Below are 19171 nucleotides of genomic sequence, written 5' to 3' on the forward strand. Positions count from 1 at the left end.
TGGCGTGGAGAAGGGTCCTCTGTCCTTTTGTTTCACTCCAACGCTGGCGTGGAGAAGGGTCTGGAGCTGCTCCATGGTGGCAGCATGGAGTCCTGCTCTCTCCCCAGGAGGCCTTGCGGCACACTCTGGGACTGGAACATAGCTCCCCAAGCGCCCAGACTGTGGGGTATGGCCTGGAATACCCACAGCCTTTCTTCGAGGACCCAACGGGGGCTGGCGACCTCCTGAATGAGGACGAGGATGAAGAAGGCACTTGGACCGGGGCCTACCTACCGTCCGTGGTGGAGCAGTCACACAGCCTGAGGGCCGCTGCCAGCACGTCGCCCTGCAGCACCTACATGTCCTTTTTCTCCAACCCGTCGGAGCTGGTGGGACCCGAGTCTCTGCCCTCATGGACTCTGAGTGACGCAGACTCCCGGGCTCCTCCAACATCCCCACTGAGCGGTCCCAACCCAGACTTCGCAGCCCACGGAGAGTCTCTGGGAGACAGGCACCTTCGGACGCTGCAGATAAGTTATGAAGCAGTAAGTGTGGGATACGGTGCTGCCTGACGGGCCACAGTGTCTGAGTGGTCCCTCTCACAGGAGCCTGGCGTGGTCCTTCTTCCCCAGGGCCCAGGCTCTGGGCTCAAGGACAGACGGTTTGCTGTCATTCTTATGGAATCTCCCTGGGGTGCTTCCCTCACACTCGCTTCTGTGACACACGTGAGCGTGACCAACCACAATGGCAGACAGACGTGGCCCTTAAAGAGCTACACTCTCAGGATAGGGTAGCCAGAGCCACCGCTCAGGGACACTGAGGACACCTGAAACAAGTCTTAAGGGACAGTGAAACAGCCGTCCATGACCACGGGCCTTTGGAGAGCAGCTGTTCCCCCACAGCCGGGCCCCACTATTCTCACACTTGGCAGACGGGTGCCTCCATCGGCCAGGACGTGTGTTGGCCACAGTGTCGCAGGGCCACACTGCCAGAGCACGGCCCCTTGCAGCTAGACGTCCACACGTCTAATGGGGATTTTCTTTCTCTGCAGCTGAAAGATGAAAATTCTAAGCTGAGAAGAAAGCTGAGTGAGGTTCAGAGCTTCTCTGAAACTCAGACTGAAATGTATGTAAGCTCTCAGGGGCCACGTTCACGGCAGCTCCTGACGGCAGGGACATGGTGCAGTGGGATGAGGTGGGGCTTTGTTGTGGGGAAACCCTCAGCTCCACAACACAGGGGTGTGGCACAGCGGAGTGAGGCCAGGAACACAGCGGAGGGAGGCCAGGCTTTGTCCTGGGGAAACCCTCAGCTCCACAACACAGGCGTGGCGAGGCCAGGCTTTGTCCTGGGGAAACACGCAGCATCGAGCACATGGTGTTGTCCTTCATTGTTTAAGCCCAAACTCGAGTCAGGCTGGCGTTGGGCTTGCAGAACGCAGTCCTGTCCCTCTGTACCCCGACACCCTGATCTGAGGTCCCTTCTACAGTGAGGGATCTCAGTGGCTAGTTCCTTAATCACGTGGAGACGCCTTTTAGGGATTCTCTTGGGTTCGCCTTGGGAGTCGCTAGTAACCCTTGTCTTTCCCGTTGGTGAGGGTGAGGACACTAGAACGGAAACTGGAAGCCAAGATGGCCAAGGAGGAGCGTGACTACCGCGACCTGGAGTCTGTAGTCCAGCAGGTGGAGCAGAGCCTGGAGCTGATGACCGTACGTGGAAGCTTTGTCTGAACTGCTGTGGTTAGCCACTGAGTGCGTGTGGAGGCTTTGTCTGAAACGCTGTGATTGGCCACTGGGTGCGTGTGGCGGCTTTGTCTGAAACGCTGTGATTGGCCACTGAGTGCGTGTGGAGGCTTTGTCTGAACTGCTGTGGTTGGCCACTGAGTGCCGTGTGGAGGCTTTGTCTGAAACGCTGTGATTGGCCACTGGGTGCGTGTGGCGGCTTTGTCTGAAACGCTGTGATTGGCCACTGGGTGCGTGTGGAGGCTTTGTCTGAACCGGTTGGCCACCGAGTGCGTGTGGGCTCTTTAGAGGGGCGTGTGTTTGCACCGGGCAGCCGAGGCCTCTCTAGGGGACTGAAGCTTGCACACACGGCTTTTAGTGCTGGGCACTGGGGCCACCATCAAGTGGACCGTCCCCTGGGCATTGTGTTGTTGAGCACCTGGCACTGTGGGGGGAGGGGGCAGTCCCAGTGGTCATCAGTGACAGAGGCTAGACACAGTGTGGCCAGGAGGGGCGGCTGGTCAGAGTGGCCCTGAGGGCTCCCGTGCGCTGCCCTGGGACGTGTTCTGACCCGACGTCAGGATGTCAGCGGTACTCTCTGTTTCCGGGAAGCAGAAGCGGGCTGTGAAGGCGGAAAGTCACGTCCTGAAGCTGAAACAGGAAGTCAGTCTGCTCCAGGTAACGACAACAAGGGCTCCCGGCTCTCTGACTTGGAGGTGGGGCGTCGCTCAGCCAGTGTTCTCCCTCCCCTTGGCCGAGAGGCACAGCCCTCACCTCAGGGCAGTGGAGTGCCTTCCTGGCCCTACTGCTTTTGCTCAACAAGCCAGCCCTGGGCTTTGCTGTTGGGGGTGAGGGGTATCTCATTCATGGAGGTTGGGTGCAGCCTGCAGGGAAGTGGGGGGACTGAGATCCTGTTTTACCTGAGGAGGGAGACCCTGGGGGTGCAGATGGTTAGTGTCCTCAGCTGCTAACTAAGTGGCTGGAGGTTCCCGTCTACCCTGAAACGAGGCCTGGCAGTCTGCTTCCAGCCGTTGGAACTCCAGGGAGCAGTTCTGCTGCCACGTGGGCACAGAACCCACTGAAACCAGTTTTACTTGAGAAGGGTCCTCCATCAGAGTCACGTCCTTCGTGCCAAGGGTGCCGTGTCCGTCCGTCATTGGATTGCCTTTAGAACACCCTCCGTCCGGCCATGCAGTTGTCACCATCCTGCCCCTGCCATCTCCCTCTCGAAGGCACAGGTCTCCAACTTCAAGCATGAGAACGAAGCCCTGCGGTGTGGCCAGGGCGCCAGCCTGACCGTGGTGAGGCAGAACACCGACGTGGCCTTGCAGAATCTCCGAATGGTCATCAACAGTGCACACACATCCATAAAGTAAGTCCCGGGGGACCTGGCTGCGAATGACCTTCAGCCCTGGTGTCTCGCGTGGTAGCCCTGGAGGTCCTAAAGGCTGTGTAGTCAGGTTTCCACCCAGCTCCTTCACTTGGGGAGAAAAGTGCGAAGCCAAAGTCACTGCTGTTCAGTTGACTCTGACTCGGCCACCCCCATTGGATTTCCAAGGCGGTAACCTTTACAGAAGGAGACTGCCCGTCTTCCTGCCGTGGAGTGGCTTGTGGGTTTGAACTACTGACCTCGTGGTTAGGAGTGAAGTGCATTGGGCACTGCACCACTTGAGCACCTGCCTTCACTTGGGAGACAACTAAATTCTGAATTCAGTGGAGGAACAGTGTTCTGCCTGTTTCAAAGGAGCCCTAGTGGTGCAGTGATTAAACACTCAGCTGCTGGCCAGAGGTGGATGGTTTGAACCCACAGCCATTCCACAAGAGAGAGATGTGGCGGCCTCCTGTCATAGAGATTGATGGCCTTGGAAGGATTCTGGGGCAGGTCTACTCTGTGCTCTGGGGGTGCTCTGTGTCGGAATCCACTCCACAACTGTGGGTTTCCTGTTGTAAATAAAGCAATAGAAGACCCCTGGGCAGAGTCTGGTCCTGGGAGCCACCCGCTGCTGTCATTCATCATAACCACAGCTGTCTGGCTCCCACTGGGCTGGGAGGGTAGTCTCTGCTTCCGCGTGCCCATCACTGCTCCTGGCGCACACACTCACACAGAGCCCTGGAGCAGTTCACAATCTTTGTCTTCATTTTAGGCAGCTGATGTCTGGAGCCGAAACGCTGAATCTCGTCGCAGAAATCCTTAAATCCATAGACAGAATTTCTGAGATTAAAGACGATGAGGAAGAGGAGAAGCAGCCCTGAAGCCACGCCGACGTCCAGAAACACAGCCGCAGCTTTTGATGTGCGGTCTTCACCGTAATAAAGATGTTTGTTGTGCGACGCTGACTTCTTGACCCGAAGCAGCATGGCCATCCTCACGCACTCAGGGCTCCTGCTGTGCAGGCAGGCGCGTGTGGGGCTGCCCCACAGATGCCTGGCGCCTGCCAGTGGGCTGCATGCACCGTCTGACAGACGAGAAAGCTTTGTCGGAGGGCTTTTCCTCAACACCAGTGGTTTCCCACGAGGTTACTAACCATGACACAGTGGTCCTGTCACTGCACCGCCTGTTCTCTCCCTGGGACACTATTGTGAGGAAGCCTGGTTGGTTGGCCTCGACTAGTAAGCAGAGAACAGGAATCAGTGAGCCCCGGTAAGGTGACGGGCCTGGGGCTCGTGCTTCTCTCTGTCCCATGGTGCTTCCTCCGGCCTGGCAGTGCCCCGCAGCCTGGCTGTCACTCTGGCACCTGTAGCTCTAGGCTGGAGGCCCTTGGTGCATGCCGCCATCGCGTCTCCTTCAGGGTCTGTCCACGGACGCCTGTGTGGCAAGCTGTGTAAACCACCTATGTGGTCTTCTGCATTCCACAAGCTGGGGGGCGGGGGATCAGTCCACTTTGCCCATGTCGTTTGTGCAGTGAGGTTCGAGATTCGGGGACCTGACAAGTACAGTGCCTTCTGGTTAGGTGGTCCCCAGGTGCCTTCCTGGCACTTTCCGCCCTGGGAAGGGCTTGCTGTGCAGTGCAGCTTTTGGCTGTTTTCCAACAGTGACTGTTTCCGACATTTCCCTTCCCTCTCCTGTTTGAGTGGACTGCTTTCTTATTTAATAAACCAAGGTTCCTACATGCTGGTCTCGGTCAGTTCTTCAGGCCGGAGGATCTGACTGGGCGGGCATCTGGTTGCTCTTGTCATCATGTAATCGGTTGCTGGACGCTGGGGTCAGCAGACAGGCGAGCCAGGAGGCAGGTCCAGGCCTGACCACGGCACCAAGCCCAAGGTGGCGCCGCGGTCCTGCGTTTTGGATGCACAGGCTGGGTGTTTGAGATCATGCAGTCGGGTATGTTCTCAAACAAGATGGTTAAAGCTGGATCTTCGGCGCTGTTACAGGTAGAGGGGGCGGTTTCTGGGTCCCCATTGAGTTCACCCTTCAGTTGGCCCACTTTCACCTCGTGTCATGCCAGTTGGTGACAAGTGAGTTCTGGTCTCTTAGCTGCTCTGACATACTTCAAACAGTGTGCTTTGGTAGAAGGTGTCAGAATAAAGTTATTTTCTGAATGTACATAAGACAGCTGTACAGGCAGGGCTAGGACTGCCGGGGGTGCGGGGCGGCTGGGGACCCTGCAGGCCCTGTAGAGAGGCGTGGCATTTCCCTCCACTTTGACTTTCATGTTGGACTTAGCAGATTTTCAACTTCATTCCCTCATGTAGCTATAGTTGCATTAATAACTTTTCAAAGTACCTGCCAAAAGTCTGTCTTAGAGGAAGTACAGCCATGACATTCCTTAGCCACAAGAAAGCTGAGAACACGTCTCTCATACTTCATGTCAGGAGGGACCAGTCCCTGGACAAAGATGCCACTTATACTTGGTAAAGTAGAGGGTCAGCAAAACGGGGGATGGCCCTCAATGACATGGACCGACGCAGCAGCTACAGTATCGGTTCTAACAGCAAGGACACTGAGGGCACAGGACTGAGGCTGGGCAGTGTTTCGTTCTGTTGTACGTAGGGTTGCTGTGAGTCAGAGCCAACTCAGTGGAATCTAAGTGTTACCGGAGCCGCCAAGGGAAACGCTAACACTGAGCAGGGTAAGAAGGAAGGACTTTTATTTTTATGCTAGTGTAGACTCGGTGGATTCGCATCCAGAGACAGCCCTGAACAAAAGCCACATGAGGCCTTCATGGGGTTCTTCCTGGGTGTTCGGGGTAAAGGGGTGACTGGTTATTTGCAAAAAGATGCCAGCTAGCAGTTTACACAGAAGCAAAAAACATGCTTGAGAGAAGAGGGGAGTGTGGGCAGAGGAAAAAGGGAGGGGGAGCAGGGCTGAGAAAGTTGCCACTCCCTGTACCTGGTCTTCCAAGCCGGCCAGAGCCCGATGTCCTGGCCTCACAAGTTGTTTTACTGCTCCCAGAACTTCCCTACTCAGGCTAAGCACAGGTTACGATTCCTTGTTAATGCCGCTTAAATTCTCTCCCGCCTCGTAAGATCGACGGCAAGGTACTTGCCAAGGTGCTCCAACCTCAGGGTCTTTGCAAGATGGTTTACCAGGCCTGGCCAGTGCGCTGTGGGGGACCCTTACACCTTCAGCCCAGGCGGGCCTGAAGCCCGGTGGTCACCCAGGATGACGGGTGCTCTCCCACCTGCTGCTGACCCGGCATTCAGGCTGGCGCCGACTGAGCAGAGGGGGCATCTGGGGGGAGCAGGGGGCATTGTAGGGGAGGTGGCCCTGGGAGTGAGCGAATGGAGTGGCCAGCAGCCTGGTGCTGTGGGCGCTGAGTGGGCCCCAGCCCTGGCAGTGTGCACCCGGGAGACAAAGGTGCGCTCCCAGCCCAGGCCTGGGAGCGTTCATCCTGCAACGAGTCTCCGCTCTGCAAAAGGGCTCCTAACACCCTGTGAGCCCCACCACGGCGCTCAGCTGTACTTGCCACTTGGGGGGATGGGAGGAAATGGGCAGGCCCCTGCCAAGAGGGTAAAACGGAGACTCCAAGCCTGGAACCAGGTTGGCTGGAGGCCTGGTGTTGCAGCGCCAAGGCTGGAGGCCCAGGGCTGAGGTGGACAGGGGTCTCAGACCACCAACAAAGCGCCAGCATCGCCCCTGGGCACGCAGAGACCCCGCACGCTGCTCTGCCCCCCAAAGCGGCCTCCCAGCTCAGCTCCGGGGCGTGCAGACAGCTGGGGCCCCCAGCGGTGCCTCCGCGCTGACGGTGCGCACCTGGCCTGGAGACGGGGCGCACCTGGCCCGGAGACGGGGGACGGTCGAACAGCCAGACAGCAGCGCTGACACCTGGCAGGCTCTCCACGTCCACTTAGTCGTTGGTCCAGAAAACGGGCCCAGAGAGACTATCAGGGAGCGCAACCCAGCGGGGTTGGACCCGAAGGCTCAGGCCGCCTTCCCACGCCCAGCCCCAAGCGCGCTGAGCCTGGCGGCCGCGCGGGACTAACAGCGGCCAGCTCGCGTTTCCGGTCCCGCGGTGTCGCGGTTGAGGCCGCTCCCGGCGTGCCCCGTGCCGCAGGAGGCGGGACTTCCGGGCCGCGGCGCCACAGTTCCGCCATGGCCGGACGCGCCGGGCCGCCGGGGTGACGGAGCCGGCCGCGGCACAGGTGGGGCTGCGCGGGTTGCCGCGGTCGCGGGGCTGGCCGGTTCGGGGCTCTTCCCGCGGAGCGGACAGCCGAGGTCGCGGAGGGGGAGCGCCCGGGCGCCTGCGTGACGGCCCGGGCGGCGGAGCGTGGGTCCTCCACCAGGCGCGGGGGGTTCCCCTTCGGGCGCAGAAGAGGGCGCGGGACCCGGGGCCTCCGGGGCTGACGGCTGCTGTCCGGCCGGGTCCGCCGGGCCGGCGCCACGTGTGCCGCGAGGTGGGTCCCCCCCGGGCCCGTTGTACAGGCGTGGCCGCCGGGCCCCGGCGGCGTCAGCTACCCGCTCGGGTCGCGCTGCGGGAGGTGGCAGCACCAGCTCGGGGCCGGCCTTGTCTCCCGTCCCCACTGGCGCGCTGCTGGCTCCCCTGGGCTTCCGGCCCAGCAGCCCGTGGAAGTCACACGCGGCCTGGAGGAGCTCCTGCACCTGGGTGGGCGATGCGGGCCGCGGGGCTAGAGTGGGTCCTCCGGTGAGGAGCGCCCTTGGCGGGCGGCCTCCAGGCTCGGGGGTTGGAGGGTGCAGGGAGAACGGCGGGCACACGTGGGCCGCTCCCTTGACTGGCCATCCCCGGAGAGTGGTGGATTCAGCAAGTGCCTTGTGTCAGAGAACTGCAGGGTCGGGACTTGGCCCTGGGACTCGAACCCCGGAGCTGTCTTCAAACCCCAGAGTGCCCTCTCTCTAGGCCACCTTCCCAGGGGAGGCCTCCTCCTTGGCCTGTCTGGACCAGAAGATGTCTTTGAACCTGTGGGTGGCCTACGGCTCTTAGCTGAGTGCCGTACTCTGGGGACACAGTGCTTCCTCCTGCAAGCTTGTTGTCTGGGTTCTAATGAAGCCAGAGGACGTGTCCCCACTGGGCAGCACCCAGCATGGCGAGAGTCTGAGCACAGTCCCCTTTCTGGGTTCCCTGTCCCGTCGGCTCACGAAGCTCTGACGTTCAGGCCGCTGCCTGCAGCTTGGCAGTGTGGCACTGGCCTCGATCGCTAGCAGGACTGCTCTGGCAGCTCTTGTCTCGTCTTCTCAGAAGAGCGGGAGGCCAGGACGGGGCTGTGAGATGGAGGGCCTAGGGAGGAGGGGCTCTGGCCCCTGTGTAGGTCCCCGTGTGCCTCTGGGAGTTTCCTGATGACCGCCTTCACCTCCTACTCTGCTTTCCCAGCTCTCAGGCTTCCCAGACCTGTGTTCAGGAGAAGGACGGTTCCTGTTCGTTAGTACGTGTCAGTGAGTGTCAGACTCTGCCCATGCAGACAGTGCGCAAGGGGCTGGAGGCAGTGTAGGCAGGACACACAGGGCCCGGTTCTTGAGACTTACTGCCCGGTGCTGGCATCTGTCACCCAGCCAGTCTGCGTCAGTGAATGTGAACATGTGCACACGCCCCTGGGCCACAGGACAGCAGTCTTGGACTTCACAGAGGGCCAGGGGCCTTGGCTTCTGGTGACCTGGGCACCGTACCTGCTTTTTCTGCTCTGAGTGACGGCCTTGCTGTGGGTGACTGTAGGAGCAGAGACCAGATGGTAGGGCCATTCCATTGTTCCTCCCCTCCCCCACGTGGCTCTAGTCCCTACAGAGCAGGGAGCAGCTGTGTGGGGCGTGGATGACCGTCAGTACAGACCCAGTACCCCCAAAGCACTGGCCTGGGTGTTCAGTCCCTCCCAGAGCCCACGGGAGTTGTGCCGTTTCTCCCATTGCAGGTGCCCATGGAGGCGGGAGGGGCCATGGACGCCGACGCAGAGAGGGAGAAGATCGCCCAGGAGATCCGGGAGCTGGAGTTGATCCTGGATCCCGGCTCCTCGGGCGTTGGCGTGGAGCTCTCGGAATCAAGCCTTGACTCGGATTCCGATGCCGGTAAGCCCCTGCACGGGCTGGCCTCCATCCGCCCTCAGCGCACCTTGTCCTTCCTGCCATTAAACTGAACATGCTGCTCGTAGCGGGCCCCACTTTTTGCCCAAACCAGGCCTCACCCTTATCCCACGCATGGATGGTCCGTGGCCTTCCCTCCTTTGTGAGCCGCTAGACCTGCTGACCACGAGCTGAGCACCTTGGCCTCTCCCTTGAGGAGAGGGTGCAGTGTCTGTGTGTCGGAGGCCTTGGTCCAGTGGCCCTTCCTGTGTGTGTCTCTTCTTCCACATGGCTCCATCCTGGGCTCTGTGCTGGGCACATGCAGAGGGCTGTCCTGGGAAACGAGTAGGTGGTGTGGTGTGGCCCTTCTCAGGATAGGAGGGACCCAGGGTTCATCAGCAGCCCCAGTGTTTTGAGTCACCAGGTCTACCCCAGTGCCTTTCCATTTCCACAGCCAGTTTACTGGCTCAGACCCCAGGGTTTCTTCCCTGGGCTCCCCAACAGCTTTCTAGCTGATGCGCCTGCTGCTGGAGGCACACACGCTCCTGCCCCCCACCTTCACCCCAGGGTGCTGCTGCTGGCGGCTCTGACTACTGCTGTCCTGACCAGATGCTTCCTTGTCACGTTGGCCTCCTAGACCTCACGTTTGATCTCTTAGTCCCCTGACTTCACCAAGATCTTTACTGTCTCTCGGGCCCTGCGTCTAGTCCCTCTTCCTCCCCAGAACGGGTCACCATCTCAAGGACACTGCCCACAGGAGCGGGGTGTGTGGAACTGAGCGCCCTCTCCGTGCAATGTGAAGTCACCTCACCACCACCCTCCTGGCCCCACCTGTTGGTCATCAGCACTGTCCTTGGGTTTTCACAGATTCACTGTGCAGTGAGGATGCCTACCTCCCCGGACCCCTAATCTCGGTAAGTACTTCTCAGCTGCCAGGTCTGTCACAGCAGAGCAACTAGGAGGGTTGGTTCTACGTCATGAGACGGCGCGGATCCAGTCGCCATGGCGCAAACGTGACAAAGGGGTTGTTTGTCGCTGAGGTTGAAACACAGTCCAGCAATGACCATGTCAGCCGCTAGGTGACCTCGCCTCCTGAGTTCTTTCTAGGTATGTGTCGTCACACATGTGTGTCTCGTCTGGGAGGCCCTGCAAAAGGTGAGGGCCGACCGCCAGGGCAGCCTGCTCTGTGCTTATACTCTGGTCTCCACATTAGTCATGCTCAGAGTACCTCACTCTTAGGGCTGCCCCGGGGGCCCTCTGAGCAGAGCCTGCAAGCAGCTGTTTGGTCACATCGACCACGACTAACTTGTGGATCGTGTTTCACATGGGAAGCCCCGTAGTCTGTTTTCTTTCTGTTTCTGTTGAATTAACGAGCACAAATGGTTAATGTGCTCGGCTTCCGACCGAGCGTTTGGAGGTTCAGATCCCCCCAGACGCACCTGGGAGGAAAGGCCTGCCTGTCTGCTTCCCACAGATCAGCCACTGGAAGCCCCGTGGGCTCAGCTGTGCCCTGGCCCACGTGGGGCACTAGTCGGAGCTGGCTGCGCACAGCAGCAGTGGCGGTTACCATAGTTACCTTGAGGCGCTCTCACCGCTGTTTCTGTTTCTGTTTCTCACCGTGTCTTTAACGGCTGAGTTGTACCTCGTGGATGACACGCCGTAGCTCTTCGTGCTGGCCGCCTCCTGCTGATGCAGGGTTTCTTTTAGCTTTCCGTTTTCATGGGTAGATGTGACTTCCTCATGCACATGTGTGCGTGCTGTCTTTTGTGATGGTGACAGTAACGTGTACCCTTCAGCGTTCACGTTTTACAGGTGTGTGTATCAGAGGTGAAGACCCACTGTTTTCTCACCCCAAGACCAAACCAAACTCAGTGCTGTCAGGTCGATTCCAGCTCATAGTGACCCCCACTGGGTTTCCAAGGCTGTCAATCTTCATAGAAGTAAACAGCCTCATTTTTTTTCCACAGAGCAACTGGTGGGTTCAAACCACTGACCTTTCGTTTACCAGCTAAAGACCTTAGTCTCTACACTGTACCCAGACCGGGTTCCCAGGAACTCAGAGTCTTCATGCTAAGTTAGGGCCTTTACACGACCGACTGGGAGATGACCGAGGCACTTCACAGATAGGAACACATGTGAGCGTTCTCTGTGCCCGCCCCACAGGACAGCTCCTGGCTTAGGGAAGTGTGCACGTCGGGCCACCTCCGTCTCCTAAGGGCCAGTGTGTGCCGGGCCCAGGGTGGGCGACCTGATGGGCTCTGAGACGCAGCGAGACGTGTGCTGCCCTTGCAGGGCTGTGAGGGTCAGGGAAGCACATCCCCGTCCTTCGTGTGTGCAGTGTGTTTTGCACCCACAGGAAGAGGAAAGGTGGGGCGAGGCCAGCAACGAGGAGGAGGACCCCAAGGAGAGAAACCTCCCCGAGGACCCGGAGACGTGCCTGCAGCTGAACATGGTCTACCAGGAGGTTGTGCGGGAGAAGATCGAGGAGACCAACCTGCTCCTGGCCCAGAACCGTGCACAGCAGGTGGGCGGACAGGGCACGCCTTCCTGGAGGACATGCCGGCCCTCCACAGCCTGCCCTGCCCTTACCTGGCACCCTCCCTCCAGGAGGAGCTCTCATGGGATCTGGCTGGCTCCAAGGGCCCCAAAGTGAAGTATAGGAGGAACCTGCCCCCCCACATGTACATCGGGCACTTCATGAAACCTTACTTCAAGGACAAGGTCACCGGAGTGGTCAGTGGTGCAGCCCTAATGTCTAGTCCAGTCCTTCACACCCTCCTTGCTGAGGGAGACCCGGGTGTCCTTGGGTCCTTCAGGATAGTGCTCCATCCAACCCTTCCTGCCTCAGTGTGGTCACCTGATCATGGTGGGAGGAGCCACAGGGCCTTGTCATGCATCTGCTGCCTCTCATGGACCCCCACGGTCCTGTGCACCTGGGACTAAAGTGGATGGTGTGCCCAGGTGGTTCCCACTGACCCCTGTGATCCCTGTGCACCTGGGGCGATGGTGGGGTGCGGTGCCAGGCAGCTCCCTCACAGGCACGTGGTTCAGCCTTCAACAGTGTCCCGCTGTGGCCCTGGGGGTGCCAGCCCTCAGGTGAAGCCACTGGGGTTTGCCCATGTTGTGATGCTCTGGTCTCTGTCAGGGGCCCCCAGCCAATGAAGACACGAGGGAGAAGGTGGCCCAGGGCATCAAGTCCTTCAAGGAGCTCCTGGTGACCAAGTGTAAGTACCCCCACCCTCATGCTTGTCCCCGGTCCTACTGTCGGGCTGTCTTGCCTTGGAGCTCTGGTTACTGCAGGCCCTGACCTCTGGGTCTAGTCCTGGCACCTCTGCCTGTTTCTCGTGACAGTGCCTTGCGGGGAGCTGTCATAGGATGGGCATACCCCGTGTCTCGCCCTGCCCTGGCTGAGCACCCAGCCTGGAGGCCCTGCAGCTTCAGGCTCTTGGCTGCGTCGGGGGCCCGCTGATGTTGGTGCCTTCTCCATCTGATGTCAGAGCTGGGGGCCATGCCCAGGACCGTGGCGGCTCTGAGGGCGTGTGTCACGTGGGCCCTGCCACCCCCTGACTCAGTGTGCCCCTCACCAGGGAAGAGCTGGGAGAAGACTTTGCTCCGGAAGTCCGTGATGAGTGACCGCCTACAGCGTCTGCTTCAGCCCAAGTTACTGAGGTGAGTCTAGAGAGACAGATGCACAGCTCACCCCCCTCTGTTGGGTGCACACGGCAGTGGCGGGGACGTGGTCCCTGAGTGTTGCCAAGTCCTTCCTGGGAGGTGTCTGTGTAGTGTCATACGTGCTGGGGACAGGCAGAGCAACCAGTTTTAGGCGTATGGCTCAGGCAGCCTTTTCTTCTCGAGGATCTGACTTCTTCCAGGAAGTGGAGTAGGACCTGCCTTGCAAGCCCATTGGTACCCTGTATCATGCTTATTTGTGGTGTGTCCTGTTGTCTGACTGGTTGTAGTAGGTTTGTTGATAGTTAGGTTGTAGTTGCTGATGTGTTGTATCACACGGCCATCGTGATGTCTTGCCTGGACACAGCGGGCACTTGGGGACCCAGGCAGCATGAGGAACAGTGGGAGGGCCTGCTGAGGCATGGCTTCCTCAAGGGTCTGGGTGGGACTGGCTGTGTCCAAGGTGGCAGGAAGTCCCCATCCTTGTCCCAGGACACCCCCCCACACGTGGATGTGTGACACACTGTGGTCTGGAGGCCTCAGGTGGGCCCCCGGTCTGGGGGGTGGACCAGGCGTGCAGACGACACCTGGCTATGGAGCAGGCCTGGCTGGACTTGGGGCAGGGCGAGAGGGGCTGGGCAACAATAGGCCCATCCCTTTTGCTGCAGGAGAGCTGGTGTTCCCTGCTCGGCACCACTTTGTGAGGCTGCTGCAGGCTTAAAAAGTAGCCGTTGGCCTCGTTGCCAAGCAGGAGAGGCTGGGATGCGTAGAGCTCCCTCCTGGGTGCCCACAGCAGGAGCAGGGCTTGGGGTGGGACAGGAGTGTGTGAGCTCTGGGGCGGTAGGGTGGGCATCATCTCATCAGCCAGTACACTGCTCAGGTTTTGCTCCTGGCCCAGCCTAGTATATGTCGGGGTAGTTGGGGCAGAGAAACTGAGTACCAGCAGTATTGGCTGTTGGGTCCCTGCTCCTCATAACTGTACTAAGTGAAGGACCAGCCCCATCCCCAGCGCACATGGCCCCATAGTGTGACTCCTGGTCCCTCTCGGCCCCCAGACTCGAGTACTTGCAACAGAAACAGAACCGGGTCTCGAGCGAGATGGAGAGACAGCTTCTGGAAAAGCAACTTCGAGACACGGAGAAGGAGATCGAAGACATCCAGTGAGACGGGGCCAGGGGGTGCGTGGGGGTCAGAACATCTGGGAGACGGGCCCAGAGGCCTCGGGGGGTCAGAACATCCCGGTGATGGGGCCCAGGGGGTGCGTGGGGTCAGGACATCCAGTGAGACGGGGCCAGGGGGTGTGTGGGATCAGGACATCTGGGAGACGAGGCCAGGGCCCTCGGGGGGTCAGAACATCCCGGTGATGGGGCCCAGGGGGTGCGTGGGGGTCAGAACATCTGGGAGATGAGGCCAGGGCCCTTGGGGGGCCAGGACATCCAGTGAGATGGGGCCCAAGGGACATGTGGGGGCCAAGTCATCCAGTGAGACGGAGCCCAGGGGACTTGGGGATTCAGGACATCCAGTGAGATGGGCTTGGGATTTGGGGGGTCAGTTTGTCCAGTGAGACAGGGCTCGAGGAACTCAAAGGGCCAGGACGTCCCAGGAGACGGGGCCCAAAGGACTCGGGGATAGAATGTCCCAGGAGACAAGGCCCAGTGCTTAGGGGGTCAAGATGTCCCAGGAGACAGGGCCCTGGGGACTCAGGGAGTCAGGACATCCTGGGAGACAAGGCCCAGGGTACTTGGGAGCCAGGATGTCCCAGGAGCTGGATCCACAGGGGGGGTTGATGTCAAGACGTCCAGGGAAGTGGGACCTGGGAGGGGAGTGGTCGCCGGATATCCAGGAGCTGGAACCCTACAGGGGAGAAGGTGGAGGCTGGGCTGAGTGACCGTGCCCTGCTCTCTGCAGCCAGCTCCCGGAAGAGGCTCTCCTGGGGAACAGACTGGACAGCCATGACTGGGAGAAGATTTCCAATGTGAACGTAAGTCGGGGGGCTGGGCAGGTAGTCCCGGGCAGCTGTGTGCTTGTCACCAGGGCCAGCCCTGCATGACGCGGCTGCCCTAGTGGCAACAGTGTGACGCTGTCCTGTCACCGTCCTGTCGGCCGGGTATTGAATTTAGCGTGTGTTCAGGTACCCGGCCCCAACCAGGGCCTCACAGATCCCACCTAAGCCGTCATCACTGCTGCTGAGCATAGGTGCCCCTTCCGTCGGGGCAGCTGTGAAGCGGGCTTGGCGTCAGGAGCCATGTCCACCTTTCTGGCTGTGCAGAGCCAGGTAGCTAGCTGGCCAGAGAGCCCACCTCCTCGCCATCACTGGACACTGACCAGTGGGTGGCTGGAGGGGCCGCTCGGCCCGAGCCTGCCTTTGGGAGCATGGGAGGCATGCCCGGGACCCCCGCCCCCAGGAGGTGGTGTCTTGTGCAGTTTGAAGGCGGCCGCAGCGCAGAGGAGATCCAGAAGTTCTGGCAGAACTCCGAGCACCCGAGTATCAACAAGCAGGAGTGGAGCGGGGAGGAGCTGAGGCGGCTGAAGAGCATCTCGGCCCAGCACGGCCACCTGCAGTGGCAGAAGATAGCCGAGGAGCTGGGGGTGAGGCTGTGGGCCAGGGCCTCGCGGGGTACGGGGCCGGGCTGCCGGGGCCGAGGCTGCGGGCATAGGCCTCTTGGAGCACGAGACCAGGCTCCCCGCCTCCCTCTCTGCTGCTTTCAGGGTGGCCCTCGGCGGGGGGGGGGGGGGGGGGGACGACACTGTTCTTCGGAAGCCTGGAGCCTGCCACCTGTCCCTCAGGCTTCCTGACTCCCCATTGGCCCAGCCTTTGCTCCCTTCCTTCTGCAGCTGGTCCGTCCCCAAGCTGCTCGACTGCCCTCCCCTGAGTTCAGGAGGTTTATTTTGTTGGGGTCTCACAACACTGTCCTCAGTTCTCTCGTTTCCCCAGGGCTGGGCTTTCGTTTCTGTCCGTGTGCAGAGGGCAGACGCTGAGAGCAGCCTGGGCCCGTGGTCTGTACGACATCTTTCTGGCTGATGTCTGCAGTGTGTCTCCAGTTCCCGCTGCCTCTGAACCAAAGTTTGCTGAGCGAGATTTTTAGAATAGGCTTTTTGAGGTTCCCGCTTGTTGCTGGTCTTTAGGCCTCGTTTGTTTGGATTATGATCGTGCAGCGGTCTGCGTGATTTCACGTCTCTGCATTTTATCATGTTCTCTCAGGCCAAGCACATGATTGTAACAAAACCAAGTAAACATGCTGGACGTGGGGGCTTGAGTGTGTGCTGTCAGGTGAGCACGTGTGTGTGTGTGTGTGTACGCTGTCTGGGTGAGCACACCCCCGGGTATGCGTGTGAGTGCATGCTGTCTGGGGTGAGTGCACACAGGTGTGTGAGTGTATCTGTTGGGGGTGGGCATGCCCACAGGTGTGTGTGTGTGTGTGTGTGCTTTCTGGGTGAGCACACCCCCGGGTATGCGTGAGTGTGCTGTCTGGGGTGAGTGCACGTGGATATGTTTGTGTGAATGTACTGTGGGGGGTGAACATGCCCATGGATGTGTGGGTGTGAGTGTACTATTGGGGATGAGCATGCCCACGGGCGTGTGTGTGTGTGTGTGTGTGTGAGAGTGTACTGTCGGGTGAACATGTCCACGGGCGTGTGTGTGTGTGTGTGTGAGTGTACTATCAGGTGAACACACACAGGTGTGTGAGTGTACTATCAGGGGTGAACATGTCCACGGGTGTGTGTGTGTGTGTGAGTGTACTATCAGGTGAACACACAGGTGTGTGAATGTACTGTCAGGGGTAAATATGTGCACGGGCGTGTGTGTGTGTGTGAGTGTACTATCAAGTGAACACACGGGTGTGTGAGTGTACTGTCAGGGGTGAACATGTCCACGGGCATGTGTGTGTGAGCGTGTGCTGTCTGGGGGGAGCACACACAGGTGTGTGAGTGTATACTGTTGGGGGTGAACATGCCCATGAGTGTGTGTGAGTGTATCCTGTCTGAGGTGAGGATTCAGGATGAGCCTTCTGCTGAAGGTGTCAGTCGTGTTCTGGTTTTGCTCTCTGGACCTGTCTGGTTCTGAGAGAGCTGTGTTGCACTAGCTTGAACACGACCTGGTGTGTAGCACCTGTCTGTCAGGCTTTAGAGTCTGGTATATTCTGGAAGGCTCCTTGGGTCTCACTCAGGGTTTCCTGTCTGTGCACTTTGCTCAGCTCTCTTTCCTTGTTTTTCTAATTTTTTTTTTTTAATTATTTTTGTTGGTTTGCTGAAGTTTTTAAGTCTGGCTTTTCTCTGGGTTAATTTTGGACATTGTACTGTGTTCTTCATTCCATCACGTATCAGTCACTTCCTGTGTCCTGGAGTGTGTCTTCAGACTCATTACTCTTGTAGCGTCTAGAAGGAGGAGAGCAGGTGTTACCCGACACATTCTTGTTCCTGAGGGTTGTATGTAGTTCTGTCAGACCAGCTGCAGCCTTTCCAGTGGGGCAGCCTCACTCAGTGCACTGGCTGCCTGAGAAACACCCAACCCTGTCACTCGCCTGCCCCCGACCCGAGAGGACACCCCAAGCTGGTGTCTTTTTGGGGGCAGCGCTCTCCTCGGCTGGCGCCTTGGGCCCTGTTGGCTGTTGAGCTGGTTTAAGGAAAGGCCTTTGGTTCCCAGCGGTCAGGATGCTGTCTGTGCCCAGGGGTGAGGGAGGCGAGCCCATCGACTGCATTTGCGTTGAGTGCGTTCGTGTGTAGACTGCTGTCCCAGGCACGCGCTCTGTGATGGCAAGCCAGCACAGGGCTTGTGGGCGCCTGCAGAGTGGCTTTCACACGTCAGCTCCTGTCCCAGGCACTCACTTCCAAAGCCCATTTGGGTTCAGATGACACTGGCCAGACCTTGACAAGGCCCCCCGCAGGAGAGAATGGGGACCAGGTTGGGGCTAAAAGACTGTCTAGCTGTGTAGACCTCGGTCTTAGTTGTGCACCCCAGAGACGTGGACGTGACACCAGGGCCTCTTCTCTTGTGACGGTGGTGGATGTCGTTGCGGCGGTTCAGGCTCCCGGGAACCCCACCTGACGGACTGGAGCTGCTCTTAGGGTTTTCTGGGCCCCCATCTTCATGGGGCGGGCCACCAGGGCTTCCTCCCGCAACACCGCTGGGGGTTCAAACCTCTGACCTGTCGGGTATCAGCTGAGCACTGAACTCTGTGCCACCAGGGTTGCGTCCTCTCCTCATCCCCACCTTCTAATAGAGACTTCAGAGCCCCGAGCTGGACGGGGGGCCCTTCACCTGGGGAGGGAGCAAGTGAGCACCAAGTCAGGGGCGGTGGCAGCACGGCCCCCCTTCCTGGCCCTGGCCTGGTGACCAGAAGGCATTTGAGGTGCTGTGTGGTTTTGGTGTTGTGATGGTTATGTTTGTGTGTCAACTTGGCTGGGCCTGGTGGAGTGGCTGGGCAGCTGGATGGAGTATTCCCCATGATGAGACTGGTAATCGACTCCATGGTGGAATCTACTGGGAACAGCTGAGTAGCTGCCTTGGGGTATGTGGTCTGCTTCCTGTATATAAGGAGAAGCTTTGAGAACGGTCTCTAGCCTATGGCACGCTTGGACCCTGTGTGTAGCCGTGTTGTTGCTCAGCAGCCTGCTATGCTCTGCCGACCTTGGGACTTACAATGGACTTAATGGCCTGCCGTGTGGTGTGATAACATCGGGACTGTGCCTTTTTACTTGTCAACCTTGCGGGGTTCTCAGCCTCAGCAGCCAGCAGCTGTCTGAGTGAAGAAACACCTCTACCTCCAGTGGGCTGGGAGCAGAAGGCAGAGCTGGACCCCAAGGTTGTAGGGCTTTCACCCAGCCCCTAGATCCTGTCACTTTGAACTTGGACTTAAAGCCTCCAAATTGTAAGAATAAACTCCTGTTTGTTAAGGTCATCCCATTTGTGTCAGAGTGGCACTAGGGGACCGGAACAGGTGTTGTGGGGACTAATTGTGGTCGGTTTCCTGTCTACTCTGTAAGTGTCTTAAGGGTTTGCTAAGCTGCTTTTGCATGATCCTGTGTGTTGGCTCCAGGGTGCCCCCCAATGAGGGCACTCTCCATGGCCTCTTGGCTCTGGGGTCCCTCGTGGCTTGTAGAAGGTTCTCCTTACTCCACCTGCCCCTCAGGCCCAGTCTCTCCTCACCCTCTCTGCTGTGTGATACCCTCTCTGCTGTGTGACCTGGGCACACACGACGGGGCACGGCCCCTCCTCACCACACACTGACGCCCTCTGTGGCCTGGACACACATGGCGGGGCGCCTCCTCACCACACACTGACGCCCTCTCTTTTGTGTGACCCGGGCACACACGGTGAGGTGCGGCCCCTCCTCACCACACACTTGACGCCCTCTCT

The 19171-nt window shown here is 59.2% G+C and overlaps 2 protein-coding genes across 2 annotated transcripts in view; both read left to right on the plus strand.

The window, feature by feature from the left end:
* The window catches only part of ENTR1 (endosome associated trafficking regulator 1), a 7046-nt gene extending 3096 nt beyond the window's left edge, over positions 1-3950 (plus strand). The window contains exons 5-10 of the mRNA XM_007947035.1: positions 108-524; positions 1031-1104; positions 1574-1685; positions 2313-2375; positions 2930-3069; positions 3842-3950. Coding sequence (XP_007945226.1) covers positions 108-524; positions 1031-1104; positions 1574-1685; positions 2313-2375; positions 2930-3069; positions 3842-3950 — 915 coding nt within the window. The remainder of the gene's footprint in view (positions 1-107; positions 525-1030; positions 1105-1573; positions 1686-2312; positions 2376-2929; positions 3070-3841) is intronic.
* A 5070-nt stretch (positions 3951-9020) lies between these two features.
* Positions 9021-19171, plus strand: part of SNAPC4 (small nuclear RNA activating complex polypeptide 4) — a 22551-nt gene continuing 12400 nt past the window's right edge. Inside the window, exons 1-9 of the mRNA XM_007947036.1 lie at positions 9021-9150; positions 10012-10058; positions 11501-11668; positions 11752-11877; positions 12290-12368; positions 12732-12813; positions 13869-13973; positions 14722-14794; positions 15238-15402. Coding sequence (XP_007945227.1) covers positions 9021-9150; positions 10012-10058; positions 11501-11668; positions 11752-11877; positions 12290-12368; positions 12732-12813; positions 13869-13973; positions 14722-14794; positions 15238-15402 — 975 coding nt within the window. The remainder of the gene's footprint in view (positions 9151-10011; positions 10059-11500; positions 11669-11751; positions 11878-12289; positions 12369-12731; positions 12814-13868; positions 13974-14721; positions 14795-15237; positions 15403-19171) is intronic.

The sequence above is a fragment of the Orycteropus afer genome, unplaced genomic scaffold (genome assembly GCF_000298275.1).
Source record: "Orycteropus afer afer isolate SDZICR_OR568_19922 unplaced genomic scaffold, OryAfe1.0 scaffold00174, whole genome shotgun sequence".
Classification (NCBI taxonomy): Eukaryota; Metazoa; Chordata; class Mammalia; order Tubulidentata; family Orycteropodidae; genus Orycteropus; species Orycteropus afer.